This window comes from Parus major, chromosome 24, assembly GCF_001522545.3.
Source record: "Parus major isolate Abel chromosome 24, Parus_major1.1, whole genome shotgun sequence".
In the NCBI taxonomy this organism is placed as follows: domain Eukaryota; kingdom Metazoa; phylum Chordata; class Aves; order Passeriformes; family Paridae; genus Parus; species Parus major.
Genome location: NC_031792.1, coordinates 26,610 through 54,377, shown reverse-complemented (window position 1 = coordinate 54,377; position 27,768 = coordinate 26,610). Strand labels below are relative to the sequence as shown.

General features: G+C 44.6%; 4 protein-coding genes across 10 annotated transcripts in view; 3 read left to right on the top strand and 1 right to left on the bottom strand.

Moving 5' to 3' along the window:
- The window catches only part of DDX6 (DEAD-box helicase 6), a 20,170-nt gene extending 14,179 nt beyond the window's left edge, over positions 1-5,991 (top strand). The window contains exon 14 of the mRNA XM_033519667.1: positions 5,892-5,991. The gene's annotated coding sequence lies outside the window, so the exon portion shown is untranslated. The remainder of the gene's footprint in view (positions 1-5,891) is intronic.
- VPS11 (VPS11 core subunit of CORVET and HOPS complexes) lies at positions 5,056-15,234 on the top strand. 2 transcript variants are annotated; one of them, XM_015649609.3, is made up of 16 exons: positions 5,056-5,240; positions 5,566-5,714; positions 5,906-6,041; positions 7,075-7,238; positions 7,340-7,587; positions 8,021-8,222; positions 8,494-8,645; positions 9,661-9,847; positions 10,245-10,388; positions 10,798-10,986; positions 11,851-12,012; positions 12,483-12,622; positions 12,933-13,135; positions 13,709-13,880; positions 14,005-14,227; positions 14,883-14,993. In XM_015649609.3, the coding sequence occupies exons 1-16, from the start codon at positions 5,087-5,089 to the stop codon at positions 14,931-14,933; spliced, it is 2,676 nt and encodes an 891-aa protein (XP_015505095.1). In that variant the 5' UTR covers positions 5,056-5,086; the 3' UTR covers positions 14,934-14,993. The 2 variants fall into 2 exon arrangements, with proteins under 2 accessions (XP_015505095.1, XP_015505094.1); XM_015649608.3 differs by having other exon boundaries at positions 5,060-5,240; positions 14,957-15,234.
- An 11-nt stretch (positions 15,235-15,245) lies between these two features.
- On the top strand, positions 15,246-25,199 carry HMBS (hydroxymethylbilane synthase). Of its 6 annotated transcripts, none has more exons than XM_015649617.3 (13): positions 15,246-15,583; positions 17,109-17,181; positions 17,854-17,903; positions 18,000-18,055; positions 19,173-19,250; positions 19,543-19,647; positions 21,139-21,214; positions 21,916-22,029; positions 22,526-22,564; positions 23,386-23,505; positions 23,740-23,793; positions 24,359-24,445; positions 24,653-25,199. In XM_015649617.3, the coding sequence occupies exons 1-13, from the start codon at positions 15,437-15,439 to the stop codon at positions 24,824-24,826; spliced, it is 1,173 nt and encodes a 390-aa protein (XP_015505103.1). In that variant the 5' UTR covers positions 15,246-15,436; the 3' UTR covers positions 24,827-25,199. The 6 variants fall into 6 exon arrangements, with proteins under 6 accessions (XP_015505103.1, XP_015505104.1, XP_015505107.1 ...); XM_015649618.2 differs by having other exon boundaries at positions 15,437-15,583; positions 19,570-19,647; XM_015649621.2 differs by having other exon boundaries at positions 15,567-15,583; positions 17,788-17,903.
- A 389-nt stretch (positions 25,200-25,588) lies between these two features.
- Positions 25,589-27,308, bottom strand: LOC117245483 (histone H2A-beta, sperm). Its single transcript, XM_033519654.1, is given in 2 exon segments — positions 25,589-26,362; positions 27,294-27,308. Coding segments are annotated over 2 exon segments (498 nt in total). The 3' UTR covers positions 25,589-25,879.
- Positions 27,309-27,768: the final 460 nt, after the last annotated feature.

The following is a 27,768-nucleotide window of genomic DNA, read 5'->3' as shown; positions in this document are numbered from 1 at the left end:
TTTTTTTTTTTTTTTTTTTTTTTTTTTTTTTTTTTTTTCTTTTTTCTTTTTACTTTTATTGGAGGAGTTGATATGCATCTGCAGTTCACCTAAAATGTAAATATCTGTATTTAAAATGAAACCAACGTAAAATCTGGGCTGATTAGGTGCAGCATCATAGCTCCAGAAGGGAAGAGTAGGCTGTGATCCTTTGCAGGAGCCATAAGAAAAGCCCTGTGCTCTAGCAGAACACTAAAGACTGGTTTCCATGAGTCTTCATTAGTAGTTACAGCACTTGATAGGTAGACTTGTTTCAGAGCCATGGCCCTCTTTCTTCTGGTGCAGTGTGTCCCATAGAAAATCAGATGTGTATATTGTACAAACTTTGTAAATACGATTTTTTTTTTCTCTTTGGGTTCATATATAACTTTTCCTTTTATGATGAAGGTTGCTGAGGTTAAAGGGATTAGACTGATTATGGGAGCAGCTAAAGATGAGAGGGGCTCAGTTTTCTGCAACACTAGACAATGAGAAGTGCTCTGACCTCTATGAACTGCAGGCCACTGCAAGTGTCCCTTGTCAAGGTGGATTTGCTCTCGTGCTAGCAGCAGTCCTGTACTGCTCATATGGAAGAGATCACTTGTGGGGTTCCAAGGCCTCCAAATCCATAGCTCAGCCTTTTGGGAGATGCTCTTTGATTTTTCCCCTTAGAAACTTCAGGAACTTGACAAGCTCTGAAGGAGTCCATGACCTGTGTTCCACCATGGTGTAAGGGAAATCCAGTGGGTGTTGCTGAGCAGTATATATGTAAGGTGTGGATTTGGGTTTGAGAGACCGTAAAAAACCAATTTACATGCATAAACTGACAGTTCTGGAGCTTTATGGAATTGATTCACTTCCTGCAGCACTGCATTTTCTGACCAGAGTGGCCTCTGTGCAGAACTGTGAGCAGGTAAGGGCAAACCCCTTAATGTCAGAAGCTACAGGAAACTGCCATCTACTCTGGTTTGCCATGAGTTTTTGTCTGTCATTTTGCATTGTATATTGCTGAAAAGTGCTTTCTGGTCAAGTAGTGTTGCTTTAAATTGTGCCCCTCCCAACATGCTTGATGTTTGGCCTGATCTACAGGCAAAAGGAGTGAGACAAATCAAAAAATTACCCTTTTAAAAATCCCTTTTAGCCTGTTAACCACCACTGTCAGGAGGCACCTGGGTGAATACAATCCCTTTTGCTCAGTCATTCATTGCATATACAGATGCTGTACTCACACCACGCTTGCTTTCCTTTGAGGCAGGATTTAATTGTCTTAATTTCTCCCCATTTTGACCCTTTTTTTGAATTGGAGTAAAATAGTTTGGAATCACGGGATGGACTAGCCATCCCTTTCCTTGATGATCATAAATAGAACCCAGGTGCCTCCTGACAAAAACTTAACAAGATTGAAAGGTTTTTGTGTTTGGGATGTTTTTCTTCTTTTTGTCAGCAGTGACTCCATAATTGTAGCAAATGCTGCACTAGAGTACAAACTCAAGAGCTTGGTCTCTGTGAGCCACATAGCTTACATCTGACTGGCAGGTACTAAATGTAAACAATTTTGGGGTGCTTTTTGGGGGTGGGGTGGGAGTGGGAGCTTATGGGTGGTAACTTCGACCAAAAGTAAAATCTTGCTCCTGTACTGCAGCCAGCTTATGATTTTCCAGACAGAAGAGGGATCATTTTAATGCAACAAAGACATGAAAGTGTAAATAAATTTTGTATCTCACCAGGGCATGCACATATAACAAGAACAGGATAGCAATGTCAAGTCAGGTGTGTGTGCTCTGCTTGGATTTGTGGTAGGTTAGCCTGGTGCCATGCATTGATGGTCCCTCTTGAAGCACAGAACTTTCAAAAGTATTACTTTAAAATTGGCCTCTCATTGAGGACTGGCACTTACCTAAACTATCGGGGGGCACCATTTTTAGGTGGCTTCTTGTCAAGAAGGAAGCAGCCTATTTTTGGTGCTAGTAGGCTATCTCAAACAGATGTGATCTTGCTAATGGAAAGATGCTCCAGAAGACTAGGATAATCCTAGTTTTGTTTTTTGTTTTGTTTTTCTTTTTTTTTGTGTGTATGTGTGTGGGTGGGTTTTTTTTGTTTGTTTGTTTGGGACTTTTGTTTGTTTTTTATTATTTTGGTTTGGGGTTTTCTTGGTTGTTTTGTTGCATACCCAAGAGTAAGGAGTGTATATATAAATCTTGGCTTCATGAGATTTCTTGTGAGCTCCAGTTTTTGCTGGTTGCCAGCCTTTACAGATGGATTAGTCAGAGCCTTCAGTGGTGAGCCCTAGGTCAAATACATCCTCTGACAAAGTTGATGAGAATGAGAACCTGATGTGTTCTGCATTTCTATTTTGTTGGAAGTCTGAAAATGTCACTCTGTAAGTCTCTGAAATGGAGCTTCACGGCTGGGTGAGGTGGCTGTGAAGGAGGTCATGTAGTTTTCAGCCACTTGAGAGAATGTGTAGACCAGTCTGGGTGTCCACTCAGGTGTCCAGTCAGGTGGGCACTGCAATGGCTGGAGGCCCGTTTCCAAACGGAGGGGGGTGGGTTGGTCTCAAATACATGTTTCAGTTTCCAGAATGAGATGGGAGCATCTTTCCTTGCCCTCTGACTGTTTTTGTGGGTAAGAACAGGGAAGCTCAACATGAATTCATGTTGTGTATATGGTGGTATCAAATCATCTCATTCTGATATTCTGTTTATTTTTATTTTGGATGGGGGGGTGGGGGGGTGTCTGCTCCAAGGATTTAAAAATGCTTCAAACACTATTTTCTTTACAAATGACTGATGGGACACAAGCCTGAGCAGATGGCTGTCTTGCCTCTAGTTTCTGTAAGAGGTAACAGAGCTGTCATGCCACATCTCTTCAGCTGCTGTTGTGGTGGTTCTTGCCCTGATGCTGAACTTTGTAGTGCTGCTGGGGCTGCTGGTCTTCCTGAGAGCAAAGTGAATTTTGTTCACAGAGACTTCAGCAGTACAGCTGCCCTGGTAAAGGTTGGGCAACTGTAGTCCCTGCAGGGAGTTTTCTGCTTGCTGTGATCTTCTGATCCATCTTTTATGAATCACAGTTTATCTTTGTAATCAACTAGGTCTCTGGACCAAAGAGCATGCATCTGAACTTCACAAGAAGGCTTTGGCAGATTATCCTGTAGGCTTTGCTCAGTTCATCATTGTGTTGCTAAAATGCCTCTGCGTGGAAGCATTATTAAATTCTGCTGTAGACAAGTTAGGGAGGAGTAAGGGGCGGGGGGAGGGGGGGCAGGGATGTGTTTATTAAGATACAGCCTTGCTGTATTTTAACCAGTAATTTTGGGGAAGGGGTGTCAGGAGAAGAAAATAGTCACTGTTCCCCTTATTGAACAAAACTGGAACTTTTATTTCAAGAAAAGAAATTATTTGCAATTCAAGTGGAGTGTCATAATCCAGTAGACCCTAGACAAGGGGTTGATATTCTTACTGTTAACCAGCAAACAATATGGTCTAGTCATTCAAAACAGTCAAGGGAGGGAGGGGAAAATTGGCTTTCTGTTAAATTGGCAATTGGCAAACTCTCCAGTGGAGCTAAGATTTTGTTGAGAATGTGTTTTCTCTGGCTTTGTATGTGTTGCAGCACTGACTTGTGAAGAGCTTCATGAGTTGTGAGTGCAAAAAAAGATGAATGGAAAAATCCTGATTTTGTTAATGAAACTCAATAAAAGCTCCCTGGAACTCCCATTTGTTCTGTTTTTTTCTTCTAACTCTGCTGAGTGAAAAGCATGCTGGTGTCCTTACAGAGACTCATGGATTGCATTGGATGCAACAACCTTTGAAGAGAAGCCTCAAGAAAGGGAGGCACATGACAAATGGAAAAGTACTCTCCTATGTCCATGAGAGTCATCCTTTTTCTGCACAGATCCTCCATATGGTAGCTGTTTTTCCAGGGTTGAATGCTCCGCAGTCTTGTCTCCACTAGACTAGTGTGTGGCATCTGGTTGCACTGCCAAGTTACCCTCGACTTCGACAATGAGAGTTTCTGCAGGGGGCCAGAGGAGCGGTGCAGATCCTGCTGGGGCTGTGTCCTCATGTCTCAGCAAGACTCATCCTGAGCTCTGCCTTGCTGGCAAGATGCTTTTAAAAGTCACTAGCAAAGCTGTTGGCAAAAGCAGGCTTAATGTAAAAGTAGGGTGAAGTTCAGTGGCAAGGTTCACTGCTGTGGCCTAGATGGTTAAAGCACACAGTAAAGGCAGACTACACTCAATCCAAACCTAAAATCAACCCAAAATTATCTACATGGAGGCTCAGGGGAAAAAAGTAAGGATAGGAATGGGTAAGTTGAGTCACAAGGTTCAGAGTAGACTGCCTTTGCTCAACTGTGCCCTGGACTTACTTGACCAGTGGTTTATGCATAAAGGTTTAACAGCAAACCTAACAGCACTTAATTGACAGCTTAAGGTAAACAATTTAACAAAAGATTCATACAGAATTTACCATAATGCTAACTAAATACTTTAGATTGTAAACAACAAGGTCCCACTTTGAGCAGTGCCTGAGACACTGGAGCAGTAGAAGTGTAGAGTTGCAATGAAATGAAGTACTGCATAAGTACATAAACGCTGAATGCATTCTGGTTTGCTGAGGTTGCATTGAAACTGACAAACGTATCCAAAGGTATGGCTTTATTTTTAATGTATTTACTATTACTCTTCTTTGTTAAGGTAAAAAGCTCAATCTGTCACTAATAACGCATAAATAATTAGTCATATCCTGCTGAGCTTACAGCAAATTCATTAATTCTTAGCCACATTTAAATACCAAGCCTTTTTTTATATACTATTAAGGCCTTGTTGGAGAGAGGCAGATTAGAAAAATTATATATTCGTTACTGTAAAATGACTCATTTAAGGTTGTTCTGAGTTTTAAATTCCTAGCAGGCTTTGGAATATTTTTTAATATGGACGTTCAAAATTCAATCTTTGAAGTAAAATTTCTTGGCAGTGCAGCTACCCCGCCCGGCACGCCCCGCCGCGTTACCTGAGGGGCGGAGACTCAGGTCACGTGAGGGGCGGGCGCGCGGGGCTAGTCTCAACATGGCTGCCTACCTGCAGTGGCGCCGGTTTGTCTTCTTTGACAGGGAGACGGTGAGGGAGCCGCCGGGGCCGGATGGGGCCAGTGCGAAGCCCTTCGCGCTGCCCCCGGGCATCGCAGTCTGCGACTCGGGCCGGGGAAGCCTCGTGTTCGGAGATATCTTGTGCGGGGCCGGGCGTTGTGGCCTGCGCGGGGCTCGGCCGAGCCGAGGCTGCGTGGTAGGCGAGTCCTGGGCGATGTCTAGCGCGCGCCGGAGGGTACTCCGGCCTTGGGAGTGCGGCAGCTTTCCGCTCTCGGCTGTGCTTTGTTTAAAAAAAAAACCAAACCCAAACCGACGCTAGACGTGTTGGTGTTCAGGGGTTGCTCCGCAGAAGCGGTTGCTGTAGCTATACCAGGAATCAGCAAAAGGCGTGTAGATCCTTGTATGATTGGAGGTGTGGGGATTTTTTTTTTCCCTTTATGTGCCTTAACTGTGATCTAAATATGGAAGGTCAGATTTGGTTTTTGCCTCGCTCCCTTCAACTCAGCAGTTTCCAAGCTTACAAGCTAAGGGTGACGCATCTGTACCAGCTGAAGCAGCACAGTATCCTGGTTTCTATTGGTGAGGATGAAGAGGGTATTAATCCTTTGGTAAGTTGAATAACAAAGAGAGGAAAATGCATTTGTAACATGAAGCTTTATTCTTAAAGACTATTGTGATGATCTTAGTTGCCCTTTCTTACCTTAAGTAGCTTGTTCATTTTGGGTACTATAACATTTTAATGTCAGGTCTTGGCCTTCTAACAACTCATGTTTTGCTTATGCCAGATTGTTGTTGGTAGGTGAAAGTCTGGAACCTGGAGAAACGAGATGGCGGTAATCCTCTTTGCACACGAATTTTTCCAGCGATACCGGGTAACAAGCCCACCGTTGTATCCTGCCTAACTGTCCATGAGAATCTTAATTTCATGGCTATCGGTAAGTAAAGCTGAACAATATTACAGTCCATACGGAGAGGTAAGGAACATGAATAGATAATGCAAAAATCAGCATAGAATGTCCTGGTGAGCTTTCTTTTCACTCAGTTGTTACATTATTCTCACAGAGATATTGTGTATCTCGTGCTATCCAAGGGCTCAAGAGATAAACATATAAATTTAACCTGACTGTATAATTTACACTAATAACTTTGATACTCGGAAGCACATATTTTTAGTTGATGTCTTCTTTACCCTGCCAGTTGGTAAGGCTATGTATTTACTGAACTTAGTACTAAGTTTAGTTTCTATTGGTACCGGAAAAAAATGTGAGTTTTGTGATACCTAATGTTAGAGAGGTATTTTTTCAAGCACGTTATACGAACCTTTTTTCAAAGAAAAAAGAAAATCTCCCTTTTTGGATTTAACCATTTCTTGGTAATATTTCTTGCTTAACTCTTCTGACAGAATAAGAGCAGTAATGTTGTGAGATTACATGTGCTCTCAGCTGACTCGGTCCCTACACTGAAATCAAAAAGCTTTCCCTGTATGTATGGTGGCCTTCAACCCTGGAACAACTTACAAGACTGGGACTGTTGGCAAGCTATGAAAACTGCGTGTGTTACTCTTCTTCAAAAAACTCTCCCTCTGGTCTTTTTTTATAGTGTGTAGTGTGTTTTGAATATGCAAAGGATGTGAAATGATAGTTACAGTTGCAGTATGGGAAGGCCATTTGTAAAACAAAATCTAGTAAAACAGAATTAATCTGCATGTGAAGTTTGTGTCTGGAAAGCAAGTTAACCCTTGCTGGACAGTGCTATCCTATGTGCAGTTGTGTGACAGCTCTGAACTGTAACAGGAGCAGTTGGGGGGTAATTTGGCAGAGATTGACTTGACGTTAGAACCCGTGGCAATCTCATTGCTTTACACCATGCGGGTGAGCATGGTGTTGTTGCTGACTGGAGCTTCCCTAACTTACGCTGGATAAAATTTCAGGTGTGTTGTATAATAGTTTAGTCTGTCCACTTCACCAGGTTTTGCAGATGGGAGTGTTGTGCTTACTAAAGGAGACATCACTCGAGATCGGCATAGTAAGACCCAGATCCTACATGAAGGCAGTTATCCAGTTACTGGCCTTGCTTTTCGACAGTCTGGCAAAGCAACACATCTATTTGTGGTGACCACAGAGAACATCCAGGTGAGAAGGTAGTTGAAAAAAACGTGACTCTGACTTGCAAATTCAGTTGACTTCAGAGTCTAGTTCAGAGTGATCCCCAAACCCTTGAGTTTCCTCTGTAGTCTTATATGCTTTCAGTGAAAGACTATCCTCACCTGGAGCTGGACACTCACGGTTGTGGATTACGCTGCTCATCTCTCAGTGACCCCTCACAGGATCTCCAGTTCATTGTGGCAGGAAATGAATGTGTGTACCTTTATCAACCAGATGAACGTGGCCCCTGCTTTGCCTTCGAGGGACAAAAGCTGATTGTTCACTGGTATCGCGGGTACCTCATCATTGTCTCCAAGGACCGAAAGACTTCCCCAAAGTAGGGCTCCTTGAAACAGATGAGTTCTTTTTGCTGATGCAGCTTCATGCTTTTTCTCTTTCTCTTTTTCTTTCTTTCTCTTGCTTTCCCCATGAAGCTTTGCTCTTGGGGGCACATTGTGACTCTGTCAGACATTGTTGAGGTTCATCCAGACCCATATTTTGATTAACTTCCATTGTGAGAACAGCACAATTAAGTGTGCTGAGTGAGTGGGATTTTTTTCCCAGGCCTATGAATTTCTCAGTGTACCAAGATGATGGAATTTGTGTATAAATACATGGTATTTGTGTATAAATACATCCCCTCTGGATCTGCTTACTTTAATTGCCTTAATGAACTCTGTTTGTCTTGCTTTCTATACATCCCTAGTTCAAACAGGTATCAAAATTTCAAGTTATGTTCTTGTTTTCTAAAACTTTCTTCTGCTATCCAGGTCAGAATTTGCTGGGAATGAGGCACAGAATTCAGACAAACAAGTCCTGAATATCTATGACTTGTGCAACAAATTCATTGCATACAGCTCCATCTTTGATGATGTAGTGGATGTCTTGGCAGAGTGGGGTTCTCTCTATGTACTGACCAGAGATGGGAAAATCCATGTACTACAGGAGAAGGATACACAAACCAAACTCGAGGCATGTAAATTTGTTTTCTTATTAGTCTCTGCCTTATGTCTGTAATATTGTACTGGCTCTGCAGACCGAAAAATTGAACCATTCAGGTAAGTGAATTAATAACTAGTGACCGAGTAGCTTTTCGGTATAACCAGTGTTGTAAGACAGTTGGTATGTAATGGCCCAAGCACATGTGTGCACTAAGAAGGAGAAGACTTGTTTTCCGGTTGTGTTTGAACTTGTTTTGTGGGGTGGTATTTCTCTCATACTGCTCTTACCATGTATTTAACAGATGCTGTTCAGAAAGAACTTATTTGAAATGGCCATTAACCTGGCCAAGAGCCACCACTTGGACAGCGATGGTTTGTCAGAGATTTTCCGGCAGTATGGAGATCATCTCTATAACAAAGGAAACCATGATGGAGCCATTCAGCAGTATATCCGGTAGGTGGGAGTCCTATGGAGCTGTGATGTTGTAGAATACGTGGGAGCAACATAGGCCTTCATTTCTGTCTCAGCCCAGGGAAAAAAAACCAAACCAAAACCAACCAAACAAAAAAACAACCAAAAAAGCAACCAAAGAAACCAAACCAAACAAAAAAAAACAACCAACCACAAAACTTGAGGTGAAAATTCTACCTATACAGAGAAAGATATCAGTGAGACTAAAAGTCTTTAAACATGTTGCTTGAAAATCACTCTGTGCATCTTAGGATAAAGTTCTTCTCTTTGATCATATTTTAACATGAATAATGTAGGCCTATTGGGATGTAGTGGGGCCTGGTGACATCATTATAAAGAAGGGATCACTCTGTGCAAGATAGGTGATGGAATTTGACCATGTATGGCAGTCTTCTTAGAAAATACTCAAACAGTTCAATGTCAGTTTGAATACATCTTGGGTTTTTTAAAACTAGAACTCAGAGGGGCTTACTGAAAACTTCATGTTCAATTTTTAAAATGCCACAAAGTGTTACATTGGAGCTGATGCTCTGGAGTCCCTGACATCTAGTGAGAGTCAGCATATATTTTTACCTTGACTTGCTTTAACTGTCACAGTAACCGTGGCAAAACTGCTGCATGTCTAGAGCATAAGCATTTAAAGCTGACTTTGAGTTATGTGACTGAAATGAAGCAAAATGTAGCTTTTGATACTCTCTGTTTTTGGCTTCCCAGTTTGTTGTGCTCAGAGCCTAGTCTGTCTTCTCATTGCCACCTTTAAAGGAAGATTAACTCTTTCTATGCTGTCATGGTCATCCTGATCAAGGCCTTTGTATCAGTGTGGATGCAGATGGGTGGTCTTACACCGTAACTAGTTGTTGCTTCTGATGCATAGCTGAGCAGTCCCAAGAGGGTTAGCGCCTGCTGAAGTTAAGGCTTCTCTGTGTTCTGTTAATTTCTCCATTTATTTGACTTCATGAGTATACAATATCTTGTAACATGACTCTTCCCCTCACAGAACTATAGGGAAGCTAGAACCATCTTATGTTATTCGGAAATTCCTGGATGCTCAGCGTATCCACAACCTCACTGCTTATCTACAGATGCTCCATCTGCAGTCCCTGGCTAATGCAGACCACACTACGCTTCTGCTGAATTGCTATACCAAACTCAAAGACAGCTCCAAACTGGAAGAGTTCATTAAGGTATTGGGGGAAGTGGAATCGTGCCACGTTTTTATGTCATCATAATAATTAAAAAGGGGTAGTGGTGACATTGTAAATTCCCTCCTGTATGACTATTAAGAGAAGAATTTACCACTCAGTACCCTGGTCTTTACTCCTTTATTTCCAAGCTCTTGCTTACATTGTCAGTTAGGTTGGTTTGCCGTCTGGGTCTGGAGTATGCTTGCTTCTGCCAGTGCAGCTGGCGAGCAAATGAGAAGTGGTTAGACTCCTTCCTTTCTTCATGGGTGAATTTTCCCTTGCATAAGAGGTACCAAATTGTCCCTGCTCATGTTTTTCTCCTCTTACATAAATGATTGCTGCTTCTGGACTGTTAGAATTTTTCTTAGGGACCATCTGTCTGCTTTTGTTCTTGGAGACAAGTGAGAGTGAGGTCCACTTTGATGTAGAAACAGCTATCAAGGTGCTTCGCCAAGCTGGTTACTACTCCCATGCAGTGTACCTGGCAGAGAAGCATGAACATCATGAATGGTACCTCAAAATCCAATTAGAGGACATCAAGGTGAGGAGATGTAACTGCACGTTATATATATCCACCAATTCTTCAGCCTCCTCTTTAGTGAGAATATAATTTCACTGACCTCTTTGCTGAGGATAGCATGCTGATGAGAGCAGCAGCAATACTACTTGTTGCTGCTGGTGTGTTGCCTTTCTGCTTTTGGCTTTTTACAGTGCCCTTTAAGAGGAGGGAGGGTGGTTAGTTGGGGATTCATCTAAACATTTCCCCCAGGCTATATACAGTCTTTCTCCCTGAGGAGGAAAATGAGCAGGAGTAGTGAATTAGGTTGATAATTCAGAGCAAATGGTATTTGTGGCATACTCACAGCGTATCTTCAATGCTTTCTGTCCTAACCTCGAAGTAGAGGGCAGAGGCCAATGTCCTGTGATTGTTTTGTTGTCTGTCTTCACAGAACTACCAAGAGGCTTTGCACTACATTGGGAGACTGCCCTTTGAACAGGCAGAGAGTAACATGAAGCGATATGGTAAAATCCTGATGCACCATGTCCCTAATGAGACCACTGAATTGCTGAAGATCCTTTGTACTGATTACCGTCCCTCAGGAGGCAATGAAGGCCCTGGGATGCTGGAAGGAAAAAAGGTATGGTTTGTGTAGACTGAGAGTTGTTGCTCTCCATTAATAACTTTGCAGCAAGTGCTTCTGCATGCCTTGTGTTGCCAGCCTTATGTTTTAGGTATTATGAGAATCATACCTAAACAAACTCTGCTCAGAAGAGACCCCACCTGGAATACTGTGTCTAGCTGTGGAACCCTTAGTGCAGGAAAGACACAGACCTTTTGAAATGGATCCAGAGGACAGCTATAAAAATGATCAGAGGGATGGAACACACCTGCTCTGAAGAAAGGCTGAGTGAGCTAGGGTTGCCTAGTCTGGATAAGGGAAGGCTTCAGGGAGACCTCATTGCAGCTTTTCAGTACTAAAAAAGAGTTTTGTAGGATAGATGAGGACAAACTTTTTTACAGGGCCTGTTGTAATGCTGCAAGAGGTAATAGTTTTAAAGTAAAAGAGGGCAGATTTAGACTAGATAGAAGGAAAGAACTTATAATGAGGGTGGTGAAATACTGAACCAGGTTGCCCAGAGAAGTGGTAGATGACCCCATCCCTGGAAACATTTAAGTCAGGTTGGATGAGGAGCTGAGCAACCTGATGGAATGGAAGATGTCCCAGCTCTTTGCAGGTTGTTGAACTAGATGACCGTTAAAGTTCCCTTCCCACCCAAACTATTCAATGATTCTATGAGAAACCCCATTCTGGTAGCCATCGAGGCAGGGGACCTCTTAAAGCTATTGCTCAGGATTGATCCTTGATGTCATTGGCATCTTGTATTCTGCTGTATCTGTCCCTGCCTGAGACTCTGGAAATGAACATTCCTCGTGGCAGGAAGGAAGCACTGGTATGGCTTAGACTGCTTTGGGTGCATGTCTTTTTCTGACTATTTTACAGGCTAATTCAGAGGAGTTCATCCCAGTCTTTGCAAACAACTCCCGAGAACTGAAAGCTTTTCTGGAGCACATGACTGAGGTGCAGACTGACTCTCCACAGGGTGTCTATGACACCTTACTGGAACTTCGATTGCAGAACTGGGCACATGAACAAGATGAGCAGGTTTGAGCTCCTCCAGCATTGTGTTCTGAGTCAGAGATTTGTTATCTGTGAATCATACTTGCATTCCTGCAATGCCCTTTCCAGCTGGGCATTGACAACATGAGACAATAGATATGCTGTGCTGGACAAATAGCACCCAAAGGGGAGACCAGCCTAGTACCTGGGAAAATATTCCCTTCAGGATGGCTGAGCTTGTTTTGTTTGTATCTCATTTAAGGACACATTCCAGACAATACAGATACTCTGTGAGCAGATGCCTTGTACACAAAAGTATCTTTACTTTCTTGCCTAGATCTGTGAGGATTTTGGCTGTTTGGGAAAGAAAATCATGTCCTGTTTGCTTAAAAGGGTTAAAGAACAAGTACCAAACTGACCTTTGTGAAAGGCCTCCTAATTGTCAGATCCTAGTGCAAAATAGTGTGGATGTGGGTGTGCCTGTGTTCCTCTTCTTGACCTCTCCCCCTTTGTAGATAAAGGAGAAGTTGCACAATGAAGCCCTCACCCTCCTGAAGAGTGGAAGGTTCAAAACAGTCTTTGATAAAGCCTTGGTCTTATGTCAGATGCACAGTTTCAAGGATGGTGTTCTCTACCTCTATGAGCAGGGCAAACTGTGAGTGTTACTCTTGTTTTTAGAGTCCTGTCCTTCCCCTCTTGCCTCCACTGCAGCCACTTCTGAGCCATAAATGTCTGTACCATTAATGGTAGTGACCTGTTCAGTGTCTCAAGATGGTAACTGTAGATGATTGCTCTGCAGAAATACCTCACTGTTGAAGCAAGGCAGTTATATAGAGGGAAAAAAAGACTTGTTTTTGAGTTCTGTGTGAGTCTGTGGATTGCATGGCTGGGTAAAAACCTGAGGTCCCTGTAACAACTCAAAGGGCGAGATGGATTGTTGCAGCTGATGAGTCTTTCTCCCATAGTTTCCAACAGATCATGCACTACCACATGCAGAATGAGCAGTACAAGAAGGTGATCGAGGTGTGCGAGTTGTATGGTGACCAAGAGGCTTGTCTCTGGGAGCAGGCTCTCGGCTACTTTGCACGGAAGGAGGAGAACTGCAAAGAGTATATTGCTGCAGTGCTGAAACACATTGAGAACAAGAATCTTATGCCTCCACTGCTTGGTAATGACATGTGACATTCAGCCTCCCCCACAATAAAACCCCAGTCCAAGCAAAAACCGGAAAAACAAACCACAAAAGTCTCCAATCCAGACTAGTTGTAATGCTTTCTGTAGATCAGACACGAGAAGAATCAATGAAATTGGAGCCTACCATTTGAAGTAATAATTTGCTCTATAGGCAGGAACTATGTCAATCACAGCTCCCTAGTTAGGGAAAAAGATCTGCAGTATCAGTGAGATGTCTCATACAGGATTTCTCTTCCATCAGTGTGTGGCAGTGCAGGGCATGCTGAAACTCCTATTATGCCATGGTGGAGAACTAGAATCCAATCCACTACTGGATCCTTCTTTTGTCCCTTTTGGTCTGAGTTATCCAGACATACTCCCAGTCACCCATTTCTGGAAGAGATCAAACTGGAAAAGAATCTTTAAGTGAGCTCTTCTGACTCAATGAGAATGCGAGCTGTCTTTGCCTGCAAGTGACCTGTCCCAGGAAATGAAGTCTGCCCTGGCAGTACAAGCATATCTGCAGTTTTTGTGCTTGTGTTTAAACTAACATCTCGGTTGCTCTCAGTTGTGCAGACGCTGGCTCATAACTCCACAGCCACCCTCTCTGTGATTAAGGATTATCTTGTCAACAAACTGCAGAAGCAAAGTCGCCAGATAGAGCAAGATGAGCTGAGAATTCAGAAATACCGAGAAGAAACTACGAGGATCCGTCTGGAAATCGAAGACCTAAAAGCAAGGTGCAGGACTGTGTGCTATCTTGTCTAGTCCTTGACAGTCCTATACAAGGATAGAACTGCTGTTTTCTTTTAGTAAGGTAAAGTGTAGTTTGTCTTTCTCATGCTTCTCTATCTTGTCACTCAGTCCCAAGATTTTCCAGAAGACCAAGTGTAGCATTTGCACCAGTGCATTGGAGCTCCCTTCAGTCCACTTCTTGTGTGGTCATTCCTTTCACCAGCACTGCTTTGAAAGCTACTCTGAGAGTGATTCGGAATGTCCTACTTGCATGCCAGAAAATCGCAAAGTAATGGACATGATCCGAGCCCAGGAGCAGAAGAGAGATCTGCATGATCAGTTTCAGCATCAGGTAGGGTAACATTGCTTATCGTACCAAGTTGAAATAAATAGAGTTTAGATTCATTTACAGACCTGTAAATGGAGGGAGACACAGGTAAGGCTTGAAAGTATTTTGTAAACAAGGTTATGTTAACTGGATAATGAGGCATTAGACGCTAGACTGACTACATTGTGTAAAGGACATGAAGAGTCATTGTTGGCTCTATGAAGGTGAAAGAGAGAATCTATTCTCACCTGACCCCCAGATGGATCTCAAGACCTATTGGTCAGTGTGACAACTGGTCAACAGGTTGTATAGAACTAATTAGGGAGAAGGGGAGAAGAATAGTGTGAAATGGGATGGGGGCAGCACCAAAATGTTGCATCTACCTTGTGTTCCCCAAGGATGAAGTCAGTGGTAAGTGTGAGAATGGGACGTTATCTGGAAAATGTTAACACACAGGGAAACTAGAACAGGTGAGGCACTCACCTTCCTGTTTAATTCAGTTGCTCATTACCTCTTTGGTGTGTGGCCCAGAATTGGGGCTGAAACAGGAACTGGGATGGCCAGTGTCAGAAAATCTAGCAGGTTCTTCTGCTACACCCAGCCCTTGCATGGAATGAGCTAAGAGCCAGGGACTGACATGGGCTGCCCTGTCCCCTTAGCCAGAGGCTTGTAATTGCAGGGGGAGAAAGGAAAGGCACTGGAGGCAAGAAGCTCTGGACGCTTTTGCTGATGCTGCCACTTTGTGTCTGGCAGCTCAAGTGTTCAAACGATGGCTTCTCAGTCGTTGCTGACTACTTTGGTCGTGGTGTCTTCAATAAGCTCACCCTGATCACGGACTTACCCTCAGGAAAGACGGCTACGACGATCGAGGCTGGCCTGCAGCGGGAGCTGCTTATCCACACCAAGCGCAGTACCTGACCCCAGGCCCTGTCCACACGCCCTCTCGTGTTGTACGGGGTCCCCCGCTGTGTCCTCGGGCACCTGTATTTGGCTCCATCCCTTGGCCCTCAATAAACCAGACTGGCTGGGCAGTGCCGCATCCCGGCCCTCATTGACCGGCCCCGGCCGGTCGGGGCCTCTGAGGGGGCGGGGGCTCTGGGGGGGGCGGAGCCTCTGAGGGCAGGGCTTTTTCGGCGCTGCGGCGGGTGTGGGCGCGCCGCCGGTCACGTGATCGGGGTGGCGGGGGGAGGCCGCCGGTCACGTGGTGGTGCGGGGCGCCGAGGGCCGGTGGTCATGGCAGAGCCGGGGGCGGCCGCGGTGGGCCAGGCGCGAGCGGAGTCTGGCGGGGGGCCTGACGGGGCGGGCGCCGACTCTTTGCTGCCGCAGGGAGAGAACGGTGTGGATGGCAGAGCGATCCGCGTGGGCACCCGCCGGAGCCAGGTAGGCAGTGGCAGGGCTGGGGTACGGGGGTGCTCCCGCTCGGGCACCCGGTTGGTCCCGGGCAGCGCACGGTCTGCGTGCTTCTCGGGGCTGAGGAACGGCCTGAGCTTCCTGAGTTCGCGCGTTTCGACTCCTTCCGCGGAACTCGGGAAAGAAGTTTGGAAAGCCAGGGCTGTGTTAGCACTGCGGCGGTGCAGGGGCCGGGGACGACGGCGCGGGTCTCTCCCGGGTCTGGCTAGGACTGTGCAACTTGCAAAGTCTGTGCAGCTCTTGTAGGGAAAGCCCTCCAGTGACCGTTGGTTGCAGCCCGCTCAAAGGCCGGGGAAGGGACATATCCAGAGACAGAGGAGGTATCTCTTGCCAGCGAACTACAGTAGGGAGGAGCAGCCTCGCAAAAGGAGATAAGCGACCCTCAGGCCTTTGCGCTCAGATAATCTCGTTCCTTTTCGTAGCACGTTCTAGGTAGAATTCTGTGCTGTCACAAAGGCATTTTATGTAGACACCAGGACATGGGAGATAACCATGTGCGTATATGCTGCCGCATGTAATAACCTGAGGCTTTTGGAGCGCTTTACAAAGCGAGGCACATACACTCATTGTATTTGTACAGAACTGCAGTCCTGAGAATGACGTTAATTACCAAAGGGTCCTGAGCCCTTCGGTGGGAGAAAAGCTGGAACTCATCTGTAGTTGTCTTGAGTCTGCTGCCCCTTGCATGTGCAGAAATGATATACTAGTGATTGTCTTTTATTTGCTTCTGGTTTTCTTACACAACAGAATATTTTTCTTGCAGTTTACTGCTTTGAGATTTGTTTCTTGCTGTATGCAGTGATGTAAGCTGTTACTTTTGTATGTGTGTTTGTAGAACCCCTAACTAGATCTTTGTTCTTATAGAGGATAAGTAACTTGTATTTGACACTAACTCTGGATTTTTCTGTCAGGCCAGTGCAATTTTACTGGCTTCTCCCAAAGCTTGCAGTATTGGTGAAATTCATACTCTTAGAGAAGGCAGGAGGCTTTAACCCTAACTTAAAACTTTAACTTAAACTTTATCTAGCCCAGTGTTCCACTGTGCCACAGAATAATGGTTTAGCTTACTTTTCTGCCCACTTGCTGATGAGCTGCCATCATTCAGCAGTTGTGTTCCACATTTGTGAAACTAGGAAGTGAAAGCATTAGAACCATGATCTGTAGGTCTGTTGTAGTCACTCTCCCTAACTCGATAAATTTATTGCAGTGTTTCATCAGTGGTTGAATCACATCAATGCTGGATGTGGGGACATGTGGCACTTCAGTCAATAAAAGAAGCTCTTCAGTGAAGTGCTCTGGTCATGATAGAAGTTCAAGGAGTTCATAGCTATGAGTGATTTCACTTGAGACAACCTATTTCTAATGCTTTTGATTTAGTACATTTTAGAATGTACTGGTCATGCATGCCTGGTTGTGGAAGAATGGCAGGGCCTCCTTAGTTACTGTATGGACAACGTGCTCTTTCTTTAGGACTTTGTTTTCTGCTTCCTTGTAGCTGGCCCGGATTCAGACCGATAGCGTAGTTACGATGCTCCGTGAGCTATACCCTGACCTCCACTTTGAGACTGGTAAGTTTTTTTTTGGATGTTGCCCTGGGGTAGATGGCAGCAGGAGCCAGTGGGTTATCTTTGTGTGCAAGATGTGTGTAGAGTCAGGAGGAGGAGGTCTGTCTTAAGTTTATCTGAAAGTTCTGTCTGAATTCAGTTCAGTTGTGTGGCTGAGTAACTGCTGCTGCTGGTTTCTTCTAGGGGAGATAGATGGATTTCATAAGCTCTTGATGGTTTAAGTGCTGAGTATACGATGGATATGGTGTTGTGTTGCTTCATTTGCAAATCTGGTATTGTTCTGGCTTCACCCCTCTGAGCATTTAGGGGCATTTTCTGGTCTGGGGCTCAAGGCTTTCAAAAGGAATAATGGGAGCTCAGCCTTACACCGAAGGGAACTGCTTTATACATGTTCACTGGCACTCCAGAGAGACTGCAGCAGTTTCCATTGGGTCAGCTCTTCCCCAAACCTGCCCTCTTTCCCCTTGCTTTTGTTTTTAAGGGCAGTGAAAGTGGTCTAAATTTCATTTGTCTTGAGTGCAGTGTATTTCTGGAAGTGAGGTGCTCTTGTATTGAGCTTGAGTCAGTGTTCAGACCAGAGTGTGTGACTGCTCATGGCATTTTGCATAGGTACTTTCAGCCTAAGCCCAGTGCTTTTGTCAAGCCTCACATTTTACCTGTACTGTCTCTGAGCAGTGGCCATGTCAACAACTGGGGACAAGATCTTGGATACAGCACTTTCCAAGGTAAAGGGTCTGTTCTTTCTTTATTCAAGAGCTAATTGTATTTGTTATATTGGCTGATGCTTCTTTTGTAATTCATGTTGTTCCATTTATGTGTAGATTGGAGAGAAGAGCCTCTTCACCAAAGAGTTGGAAAGTGCACTTGAAAGAAATGAGTAAGAGCTTACTGTTTTGTCTTTCTCCTTGGCATGTGATGCTCTTTGGACATATTTGGCTTGCTGCATAGGTGATCTACTTTTCTTCAGTCTTGGGCTAAAAAAAAGTAGTCCTTTAATAAGTCACTGTCTTTTTTTACCCCCTTTTTCCCTTCTACCCTGGGCTTAGGCCATGCATTTTGGAGTTGTTCTATCACTTGGTCTGCCCCAGTTAGGTTTTATTGTTATTTGTGTATTACATGCTGTAATACTCTGGGAGGATGGAGGATGTGATCTTGTATGATTCCCATTTATGAATATATTTTTTTAAAAATGCTTTGCTTGTTGGTGGTAATGTATTGTGAAACAGATTTATGTTAACATAAATATAACCTGTTTATGTTTGCTCCCTGTTAACATTTATTAACTTATGCAAGCTAAATGTGCAGACGCAATGGGCAAATTGTGCTGTCCTCTGTGCAACTTCTCTCTACAAAAAAACATTGCTTCAGGTGCCTGAACAGAGAGAGATTAGTGCTGGTTTTGTGGGTTTGAGGTGCTGGGGGATTTATCTCTTTCTTTTCAATGTTCAGAGGAGGGTTTCAGTGGTGCCTTAGTTAAAGTGTCTTTTGAAACAAAGATATTCTTCTGCATCTCTGACACATAGTTACATCATACTGCATTTTCTGTCAAGTTGGTGAAAAAATACAGAGACCAAAGAGTTTACAATCATGTAATTAGTATACAATTTCGTGTTTCACAAAGCAGGTAGCCTGTAGTCTGACTTGCTGTTACTTGAAGTTTCAAGCATAATACCAACTACGTACTGATGCATTTTGGTGCAGTGAGTCTCTCTGTGTGAATATCTCCAGCATCTTCCCCTCATTCAGTCTGATTGATTGTTAAGTGTCTTGTTGCTGGGTAAGTGGAAAAGAGGCAAATGTGAAGTAGCTTTTTAAGGAGTGACGCAAAAACTGTATAGTAATCCTGGATATGGAAGCCTGAAATTCTTTTCCCTTCTCCAAATTAATTCCCAAAGTGGGTTCAAACTTTTCTGTAGGGGACCTGCAGGCCGCTGGTAGACTGCCACATGAGCTCCACCATATTTTCTCTGATATTACTATCCTCTAATTTTTAGAGTTGACCTTGTGGTTCACTCCCTGAAGGACCTGCCAACTTCTCTTCCTCCTGGCTTTACGATTGGCGCTGTCTGCAAGTAAGTGTAGACACGAGGGTTGATTCTCTGGGGGTATTGCACTTTATAGTGTTGGTAAAAGAGCCAGCATAGGTCCTTTTTGGTGTTCAAAAGTTTCCTGTGGCCAATCTCCAAAATGGTTGGAAGCTCTAGTGGAACACTAAGGCTGCCCTAGTGTTCCATAGCTAGCACATGTACTGAAAATTCTTGCTTGTACAGTGATGATGGAGTATTTTGGAGCCAGAGGCAGTTCTTGCAGGAAATGATAGCAGAACTGTTGAGCTTAGCAGCCTTCCCTTAAATGACGTGTCAGGCATTCTGCACTTGCATTATTTTGCAGAAGGGAAAACCCACTTGATGCTGTTGTCTTTCATCCCAAAAACTGTGGAAAAACACTGAGCCTCCTTCCTGAAAAGAGGTGAGTAGGAGAAGAAGGGGAAGACACATGTGAAAACAGAAGGGGTCAGTTGATTGGTATTTTCCATTGGCAGGTCAGTCAGCTCATTGCTTTATCCTGTAGTGGTTTTACACTGCCTTTTGTGAGCATTCCATGGACCTTAACCTGGACCCACTTGCTGGAAAGAGTAACACTGACTCACAGGAGTGCTGCATGCTGTGTGAGGTTCATCTCTCAGGCCACCTTTGTGTGGCAATACTTTGTCAAGTTAGAACCTTTCTTGCCATGATCACTCAAGTAAATTCCTGCTCCTTGATATTCTGCCTACTGCTGGGGAATGCATACAATGCAGACAGGGTGTCTGGTGCAGGATTTTGGTTTTTATGGTCCTTAACTATGCTTCTGTTCTCACTCAGCCAATTCTGATTTCTTCCTTGTTTTTTTGACATCGCTTTCTTATGGTTTCTCCATTTTTAATGACCTGTCTTTCCATAGAGGTTATTGGAATATTTTGTCTGAGAAAGAGTGAAATTGCTCAGATTAAGGTAGCTATTAGAAAGATATTTTTTTATATGTTAAAGTGAAAGAAATAAACTTGCCATGACACAAAGACTTGTGCTTCTGTGCATTTGGATAGCAGGAAAATTGCATCTGGTTTAGATTTCAGGTTACCAAAAGGAGGAAGCAGAAGGGCACATACTGATTTCTTCAGTCTCATGACCAGTGACAGGACTCAAAGGAAGTTGCATGAAGCTGAATCAGGGGAGGTTTAGGTTGGATATCAGGAAAAGGTTCATCACCCAGAGAGTGGTTCAGCACTGGAACAGGCTCTTGAGGGAAAAGGTCACAGCACCAAACCTGACAGAGCTCAAAGAATATTTGGACAATGCTCTCAGGCACATGGTGGTATTCTTGGGTTGTCCTGCACTGGGCTAGGAGTTGGAACTCAGTGATCCTGATGAGTCCCTTCCAAGTCAGTGTATTATATGATTCTACGAAAAGAAGTGAACAGCATGTATCTCAAGAAAGGAATGCCCAGACTTGTAGTTTTCTGTGATTTCCAGTTCTATACTCAAAGGTCCTCTGCTTACTGCATTTCTGTCTTTGATGAAGTTTCTCCATTTTATTCACTTCATCACTTAGTTGTGTGTTTGTCTGGTTTATTTTGGGGCAGTGGAGACTTTTTTTCTGTGAAAAATGTTGTCTTTCAATGAGGTTTCATCAGTCCTTGACAGTGGCTAGGGACTGCTCGTCAGAAGCATTTCTGTAAATTGGCTTTTTGGGAGTTGCTTCAGACACGTTTCATGCTCAACTTCACAGAGTGGTTCTGTTTCTTCTAAGGAGATACAAATCATTGACAAGTTTTTTGATCTTCATTTCAATGACGACAACAACAACAACAACAAAAAAAAAAAAGTTACCATTTGTTTCCTTGAACCTTCTGTCATATATCTGGCAGGAGGTAATTGTTAGGAGTGTTCTGGATTTCAATGATTACATTTTTTCCTGCAGTGTGATTGGAACCAGTTCACTTCGGAGAGCAGCTCAGCTCAAGAAGAAGTTCCCTCATTTAGAATTCAGGGATATTGTATCCTTTTCTGGCATGCTGTGGAAGCTGGGTAAAGCTGCAAACAGGAAAGTACAACTTTGTGTAAAATCTGGATTTGAGGCTGATTTGTGCCACCTGACTTAGAAGAACAATCTGCTTTCTCAAAGGCTGTTCTCCACTACCCTGTTCTGAGGGGGAGGTAGCACTGTAGCCATTCTGTCTCTGCTTTCTCATGAGGCTGTGAAGAAGCAGCCAGCCTTGATCTTGCTGGGGATTGAGCATACAGATGAATTGTATGTTTTGCAGTATTTGAGAAACTGTGTGACGGTGCCTCCCATGTGCTTTTCATGGGCATGTGACCAAATGTTGCTGGGTTTCCAGTAAGCCTGGATGCAGTTTGGACCACTAGTCCAGCTAGATGTGGGTGGCTGACTTACTGAGAAAAGGCATTTTTACTTAAGTCCTAGGAGCAGAGTTCTTTCTGCAGTACAGAAGGAGTTGGGTGCTAATAGTGTACTTCAGTGGCCTGCATTCTTAGTAGACTCAGCACTTGAACTAATATTCCATAATACTTGGCAAAATTCTATTTTAAGAAACAGTTGTTCATATCTAACACTTCTTTTGGGATGGTACTGACATTCTTATTTGGGAGACTGTTGGATTCTGTACAGTCTGTTAAGACTCAAGTGGTTGTAGGACTCTTTGCCTGCTGTTCTGTGCTTGCTTAATCACTTCTACAGAGAGGAAACTTAAATACCCGTTTAAAGAAGCTAGATGAGAAAGAAGACTTCAGCGCCATCATCCTAGCTGCTGCTGGGCTGAAGAGAATGGGCTGGGAAAATCGCATTGGCCAGGTGAGGTGAATACCATTCTCATCTGAACTATCAACTGTTTGCCTTTCAGACCTTGTGGTTGTCCTGTCCAAGAAAAGCATGCAATCTCCTGACTGTTGCCATGTTAGCTTTGATTTGAGGCACTTCAGGAAGGAGTGGTTGGGGTTTTTTGGTTGCTTGCTTTTTTTTAAGTACCAGAAATTTTCAGCTTGCCATGGTTCAGTAACAGTTTTTAATCTGATTGTCTCCTAGCACTTCACAGCACTCTGGTCTAGCAATGCAGCACTGTGCAATGCTGAGATTTTAGTGATTAGCTAATTCACAAAGTGTTGCGCTCCAGCTGATGGAAAGTGCATTGTCTCACTTTTGTGGTGGAAATACTGAGACATGGGAAGGGACAGGTGATATTTGTTTGGATTAACATGAAATCAGTTGGTAGTAGACAGGAATATGGTTCTTGTTTCCTGTATTGTGAACAGTGCAACTCGAGTTAACTGTTGATTTCACTTTCTTCCAGCTCCTAGGCCCTGAAGATTGTCTGTATGCTGTTGGACAGGTACATCACAACTATGTTCCTTAAGCCATGTTTAAAGGGCACTGAAAGCCAGCAGCAATGTGATATATCTGAGTAGTTAACTGTGCTGAAGACTTCTCATGTCTTGGTTACCAGAAAAGTACTTCAATCTCTTTTGTTGGCTGTTACACTGTTTTAGGCGCAGTTTGTTAGAAGAGTGGGAGTCTGCTCTCCTACCCTGTGTGTTAGGGCCTGATTCCTATCAGTAATAGAAAAACAGTAAATGAGAATGGTAATCCATGCACAGCTACAGTGGGGCAACACGGAAGATATGGGGCACATTCTGGCAGGGTTGGTATTACGCTGCACCAGGATAACTGTGCAAAGCCACTGCATTGTCTTTCTTCTGTGACTCTTTTGTGCATGGTGTCCTGACTCCTGAAGGGTGGATCTGAAACACCGCCTTGGAGCACATTCTTAATGCTCCTGTTTTTAGGTGGGCAGACTGCTCCAGTCCATGCTGGCTGCATGGCTGAGCTTATGCAGGATTGCTGTGCTAGTATCGAACTTGCTAAACTAGAGCATTCAGTCTGAAAAAGTGATTTTGATCATGCATTTGTCAAGTACCATGCAGAGTTCTAGAATGGTTTAAGGTGGCAGCATGATCTTTAACATTTGGCTGAATAAGTCCTGATCTTCTGTTTATAGCAGCTACTGTAGGATGACCCTGTATTTCTGTGAGCATTGCTCCCTTAGTGAAAAAGGTCTGAGCCTCTGAGTTCTGTTTCATGATCAATGGGGAGTACACATGCAGATGCATAAAGTTGAAGAATTATTCTATTCTGTTATGTTTCTTCTTCTAGGGTGCCTTAGCAGTGGAAGTTCGTGCCAAAGACCAAGAGATACTGAATATGGTATCTGCCCTGCATGATGCAGACACTGTGTTGTGCTGCATTGCTGAGAGAGCCTTCATGAAGCGTTTGGTAGGTCTGGCACCCTTGCTCTGCCTGCAGCAGTAAATACTGATCTGCTAGTTGACTTAATGCCATAGTATGGGAAATCTGTTACGCTTCTCTAAAACTGCAAAGGAGAGTACTTCTGAATCAAAAAGGGCCAGAAGAGTGATGGGCAGGCTTATGTGCAGCCTAAACTTTTCAGAGGCCTTTGCTTTGAATGTGTTGGCTAGGAGTCTCAGTGTCAGCTGCTTTGTGTTTTAGGAGGGTGGATGTAGTGTCCCTGTTGCTGTCAACACCCTGCTGAAGGATGGCCAGGTGAGGAGTACTACATATTTTTCATGGATTATTTCTGAAAACCTATTCCAAGTGTGCGCATGTTTCCATATAATTTCCTGAAGTTAATTTCTGCAGCTATTTTTATAGCCAGTTAGGGCAGATAGTCTCCTGACTTGACCCTTCTGTGTTTGTGTCCAAAGCAGGAGTACAAGAATGGGTCTGGCTACTGAAGCTGTCTTTCAGAAAATTCCATTATAATATATACCAGATTCCCCGCTCCACCCCTGCTTATTTCATGTTGTCCTGAGATCTGAAAGTATTGCTTCTGACCCTACCAAACCTGTTTTTAGACAATGGAGTGTGATTAAGGTGGGAATCTAGAAAAACCTTGAGCTTTTTCCTCGAGAAGTCACATCTTCCCTAACAGGGACTACTTTTCCTATACTTTCATTGTACCGCTATTCATGCTGATCCCACTGCATGACAAAAGCCTTCCCCTCCAGACTTTGCTTTGTATATTGGGTGGGTTTTTTTAAAGAAGGGGTAGTTGGCTGCTTGTTTATTTGTTAATGTGGTATTAATCCATTCTATATATTTTTCCAAGCTGTATTTGACAGGCGCAGTCTACAGCTTGGATGGTTCTGATAGCCTGAAGGAGACCATGCAGACTGGTGTTAGTTATCCCCATCAGGTACGTGAACTATGGTGGCTTCCAAATTCAAGCCTGAAGCTAAATGACAAAAACTAGGCCTTTAGAAAGAGATTATATTTGGTCTAGTTTCTTGTAAGCTGTAACAGCTCACTGTTCTTGAGGCTTATCAGACTCTGTTTCATGGATGTCTTAATTCTTTGCCCACTGTTTTCCTGCTGCCTTACTTTGAGGTGTTTATATTTGCAGAATGAAGATGGACCGAATGATGATGTGCAGCATGTTGGCATCACGGCCAAGAATGTTCCTGGTCAGGCTCAGGAAGCTGCAGAGAACCTAGGTGTTGAACTAGCTAGTTTACTTCTAAGCAAGGGAGCAAAGCATATCCTAAGCGTGGCAAGGCAGCTCAACGATGCCCGCTGAACCTGGGGTGCGGCCAGCAGGAGTGCTGCAGCTCTAGCTACAAGTCTTTGCAGCTACGTCATGATCCTCTGGAGGGATTTATTTTAACATTCAAACCAGTCTTACCTGACGTTTGGGTGCAAAAAACCTGAAATATGAAGTTAACTAACTTGAGTAGTTTCTGCTCTTCGGAGTTTTCATCCCTCTCCAAATTTCTCTAAATTCTTAAGTGTCTCTTTGAAGTAGTGTCAACAATTTTTGTAGCTAGGAAGCTAAGAGAAAAAATTAAAAATCAAATAAAAGCTTTTAAGTGTTCAATTCCATTTAGGAGCAAAGCGCTTTTTAGGTTATAACGGGAGACTCAACTGTGCTGGTACTAAAATGCTATACTGTGCTGAGTGCTTAATGTAGTCATTATTTGGGGCTTTCCAGTCACTGAATCACTGAAGGCTCCCATTAGGTTTCTGCTAGTATGTTCCTTATAGTAAAGTAGCAGAGAGGCTACATTCACCTTTGGTCTTAGTGAAGGTAAATTAAGTTTGCCGTTATCAGGTAGGTGAAGATTTGCCAATTGGCTAATATTAAACGAGGGAATGGACAGCCATTTTGGTTTCCCTTGTGCGTTTGTCCACAAAGGTCATGAGAGCCAGTTAGGTAGACTAGCCAGTGAAGGGGGAGCTGAAGCAGAAGCCGAAATTTCAGTTACTCTGGCTTCCTGCACTTGCTACTAAGTCAGCATCCTCTCCGCAGGGCTTGTAGAAACGCTGAAACGACACCGTCCTGTTTTGCAAATAAAACAGTTTTATTTCCTAGGCAACGTCCACTGAATGTACCACAGGCAAGTAAGAGTTAAATTAACGGGCCTTTACGGAGCAGCTCTCGCACTCGGTGTTTCGCTGGCCCCGGGCCGGTTCCTGTACAGCCCCCCGCAGGCAAGGCCGGCCACGGCTTCTTTCGTTCTCTTCCCTCCTCCCGCCTCCTCCGCGGATCGCAGCTCTCCCGATGGGCAGTGGAGTCCGAAAAGGGCCTTTGTGTCGTGTTGGGAGGGCGGGCCGGCCGGCCGGCCTCGTACTCCTATGACTGCTCTCCGTTGCCCGTCTTCCTGGCCTTCCTGTGCAGCAGGACGCCGCCCTTCGCGGTGGTAACGCTGCCCAGCAGCTTGTTGAGCTCCTCTTCATTGCGCACCGCTAGCTATATGTGACGGGGATTGATTCGCAGCTCCTTGTTTACGCGTGCCGCGTTGCCTGCGAGCTCCAGGATCTCAGCGGTCAGCTACTCGAGCACGGCCGCCAGATGTACGAGCGAAGTGGTCCCCACCCGCTCCGAGTAGTGCCCGCGCCTCAGCAGCCGGTAAACGCGCCCTGCCGGGAACTGCAGCCCAGCCCGGGACGAGTGAGACTTGGCCTTAGCGCGGGCCTTACTGCTGCTCTTCCCCCTGCCGACTATAGCGTGCCTTTCTGCTGCTGAAGCGCTGGGAGCGGAGGTGCCGCGCCTGGAGTTTTTTATAACTTCCCGCCAAGTAGCGTCCAGCTCATTGGACGGCACCACCGCCCCTCGCTATTGGTGCATCTACCGGGAGAAGCTTTTTGCTGACTGGTCGCTTGTGTGATACCGACGCGCTCTCTCTGAATGCGTTGGCCACGGGGTCCGGCCAATCAGCGAGCGAAGCCGCGAGTACGCGGTGCCGACCCGCCCGCTGGGAGGGAGTTACCGACCTCGCGCAGCACTTCCCGCCGGCTGGCCGGGCGCGCGCGGCGCTTTCTGAGGGGTGGAGTCAGCCCCTGGGCCCGGCCCGTTGTCGGAGCCTAGCTTCCGGCTAGAGTGGAGTAGAGCGGTTCCTAGTATGCCTACAGACTTACAGGTATCCCTGTCTGTAGGGGCATTTGCCTTAGGGTGGCACATGGGGGGGAAGAGCATTTAGTGATGTGAAAAAAACTACCATGAGATGCTTTTTAGGGAATTGTGGGAATGTGTGATACATATGGGCTTATAGTATGGGTATAATAAGAGAAGCACCAAAGGAGAGGGAGCAGTCAAAGAGGCATAGAGGGAAAAAACATGGGAACATTGAAGAAAAAAAAAAAAGGAAAAAAAAGGCTGAGAAAGTGGTTAACGTTTTAAAATGTTGCTGATCTGTGAGAATACAGTCTCTGCTGGCTTACTTAACCCAACGTGTTTTTTTTGCCCCAGAGCGAGCTGACCGTCTACACTATGTCCCTCTGGAGGTCTAAGTGCCAGCAACTGGCACTGGGACACAGCTAGTGGTTCCAGCAAATGGGAAGACTTCAGCACATGCAGGGAGGGGCCAGGGCTAGGTGGCATGCAAGTGTGTGTGATCCCTAGTGAATGAGCCAGACTAGAGAGCAGGTAGGATAATGGAATTTGGAGCCCAGGATCAGATATGGGAGAGGTCAGTCAGCAGGATGCTTACTGGAGGGAGGGCTAAGCCAGCTTACTGGGGAAAATGGGGTGGCTGCCTGAGAGGTACCTCTTGGAAGGCCATATTGATAGATCAGCTAGCAGAGAGATTAATTTCTCTGTTCATATGCCCTGGTGCCAGAAAATACAGCAGCTGTTTACTGGACAGACTGTTTAAGGCCAGGTACTGAATGGCTTCATACTGTATGTGTTTATGGATATACTGTACTAGTAGACTTACAAACTGATCAGCTGGAGAGGAGGAAGAGGATTCGGCCACTCATACCATTCATTGAGTGCTGTGTGTTTTCTGTGTGGATTGGTGCTGCTGTACATGGGCTTCTGGTAATACATTCCAAGCCTTTCTACTAGCTGGACTTAGGTGTGCAGAGGGGCAGTACCCTTGCATCTGTTACGGTACTGGACCTGGCAATTTCTATTTCACCCACCTCTGCATCCCTGTTTCTGCTGTTGCATTATTTCACTTTCACTACCATTACTCTTGTAAAGACTGTAACCTGGTACTCCAATGGCTGTTCTGTTTT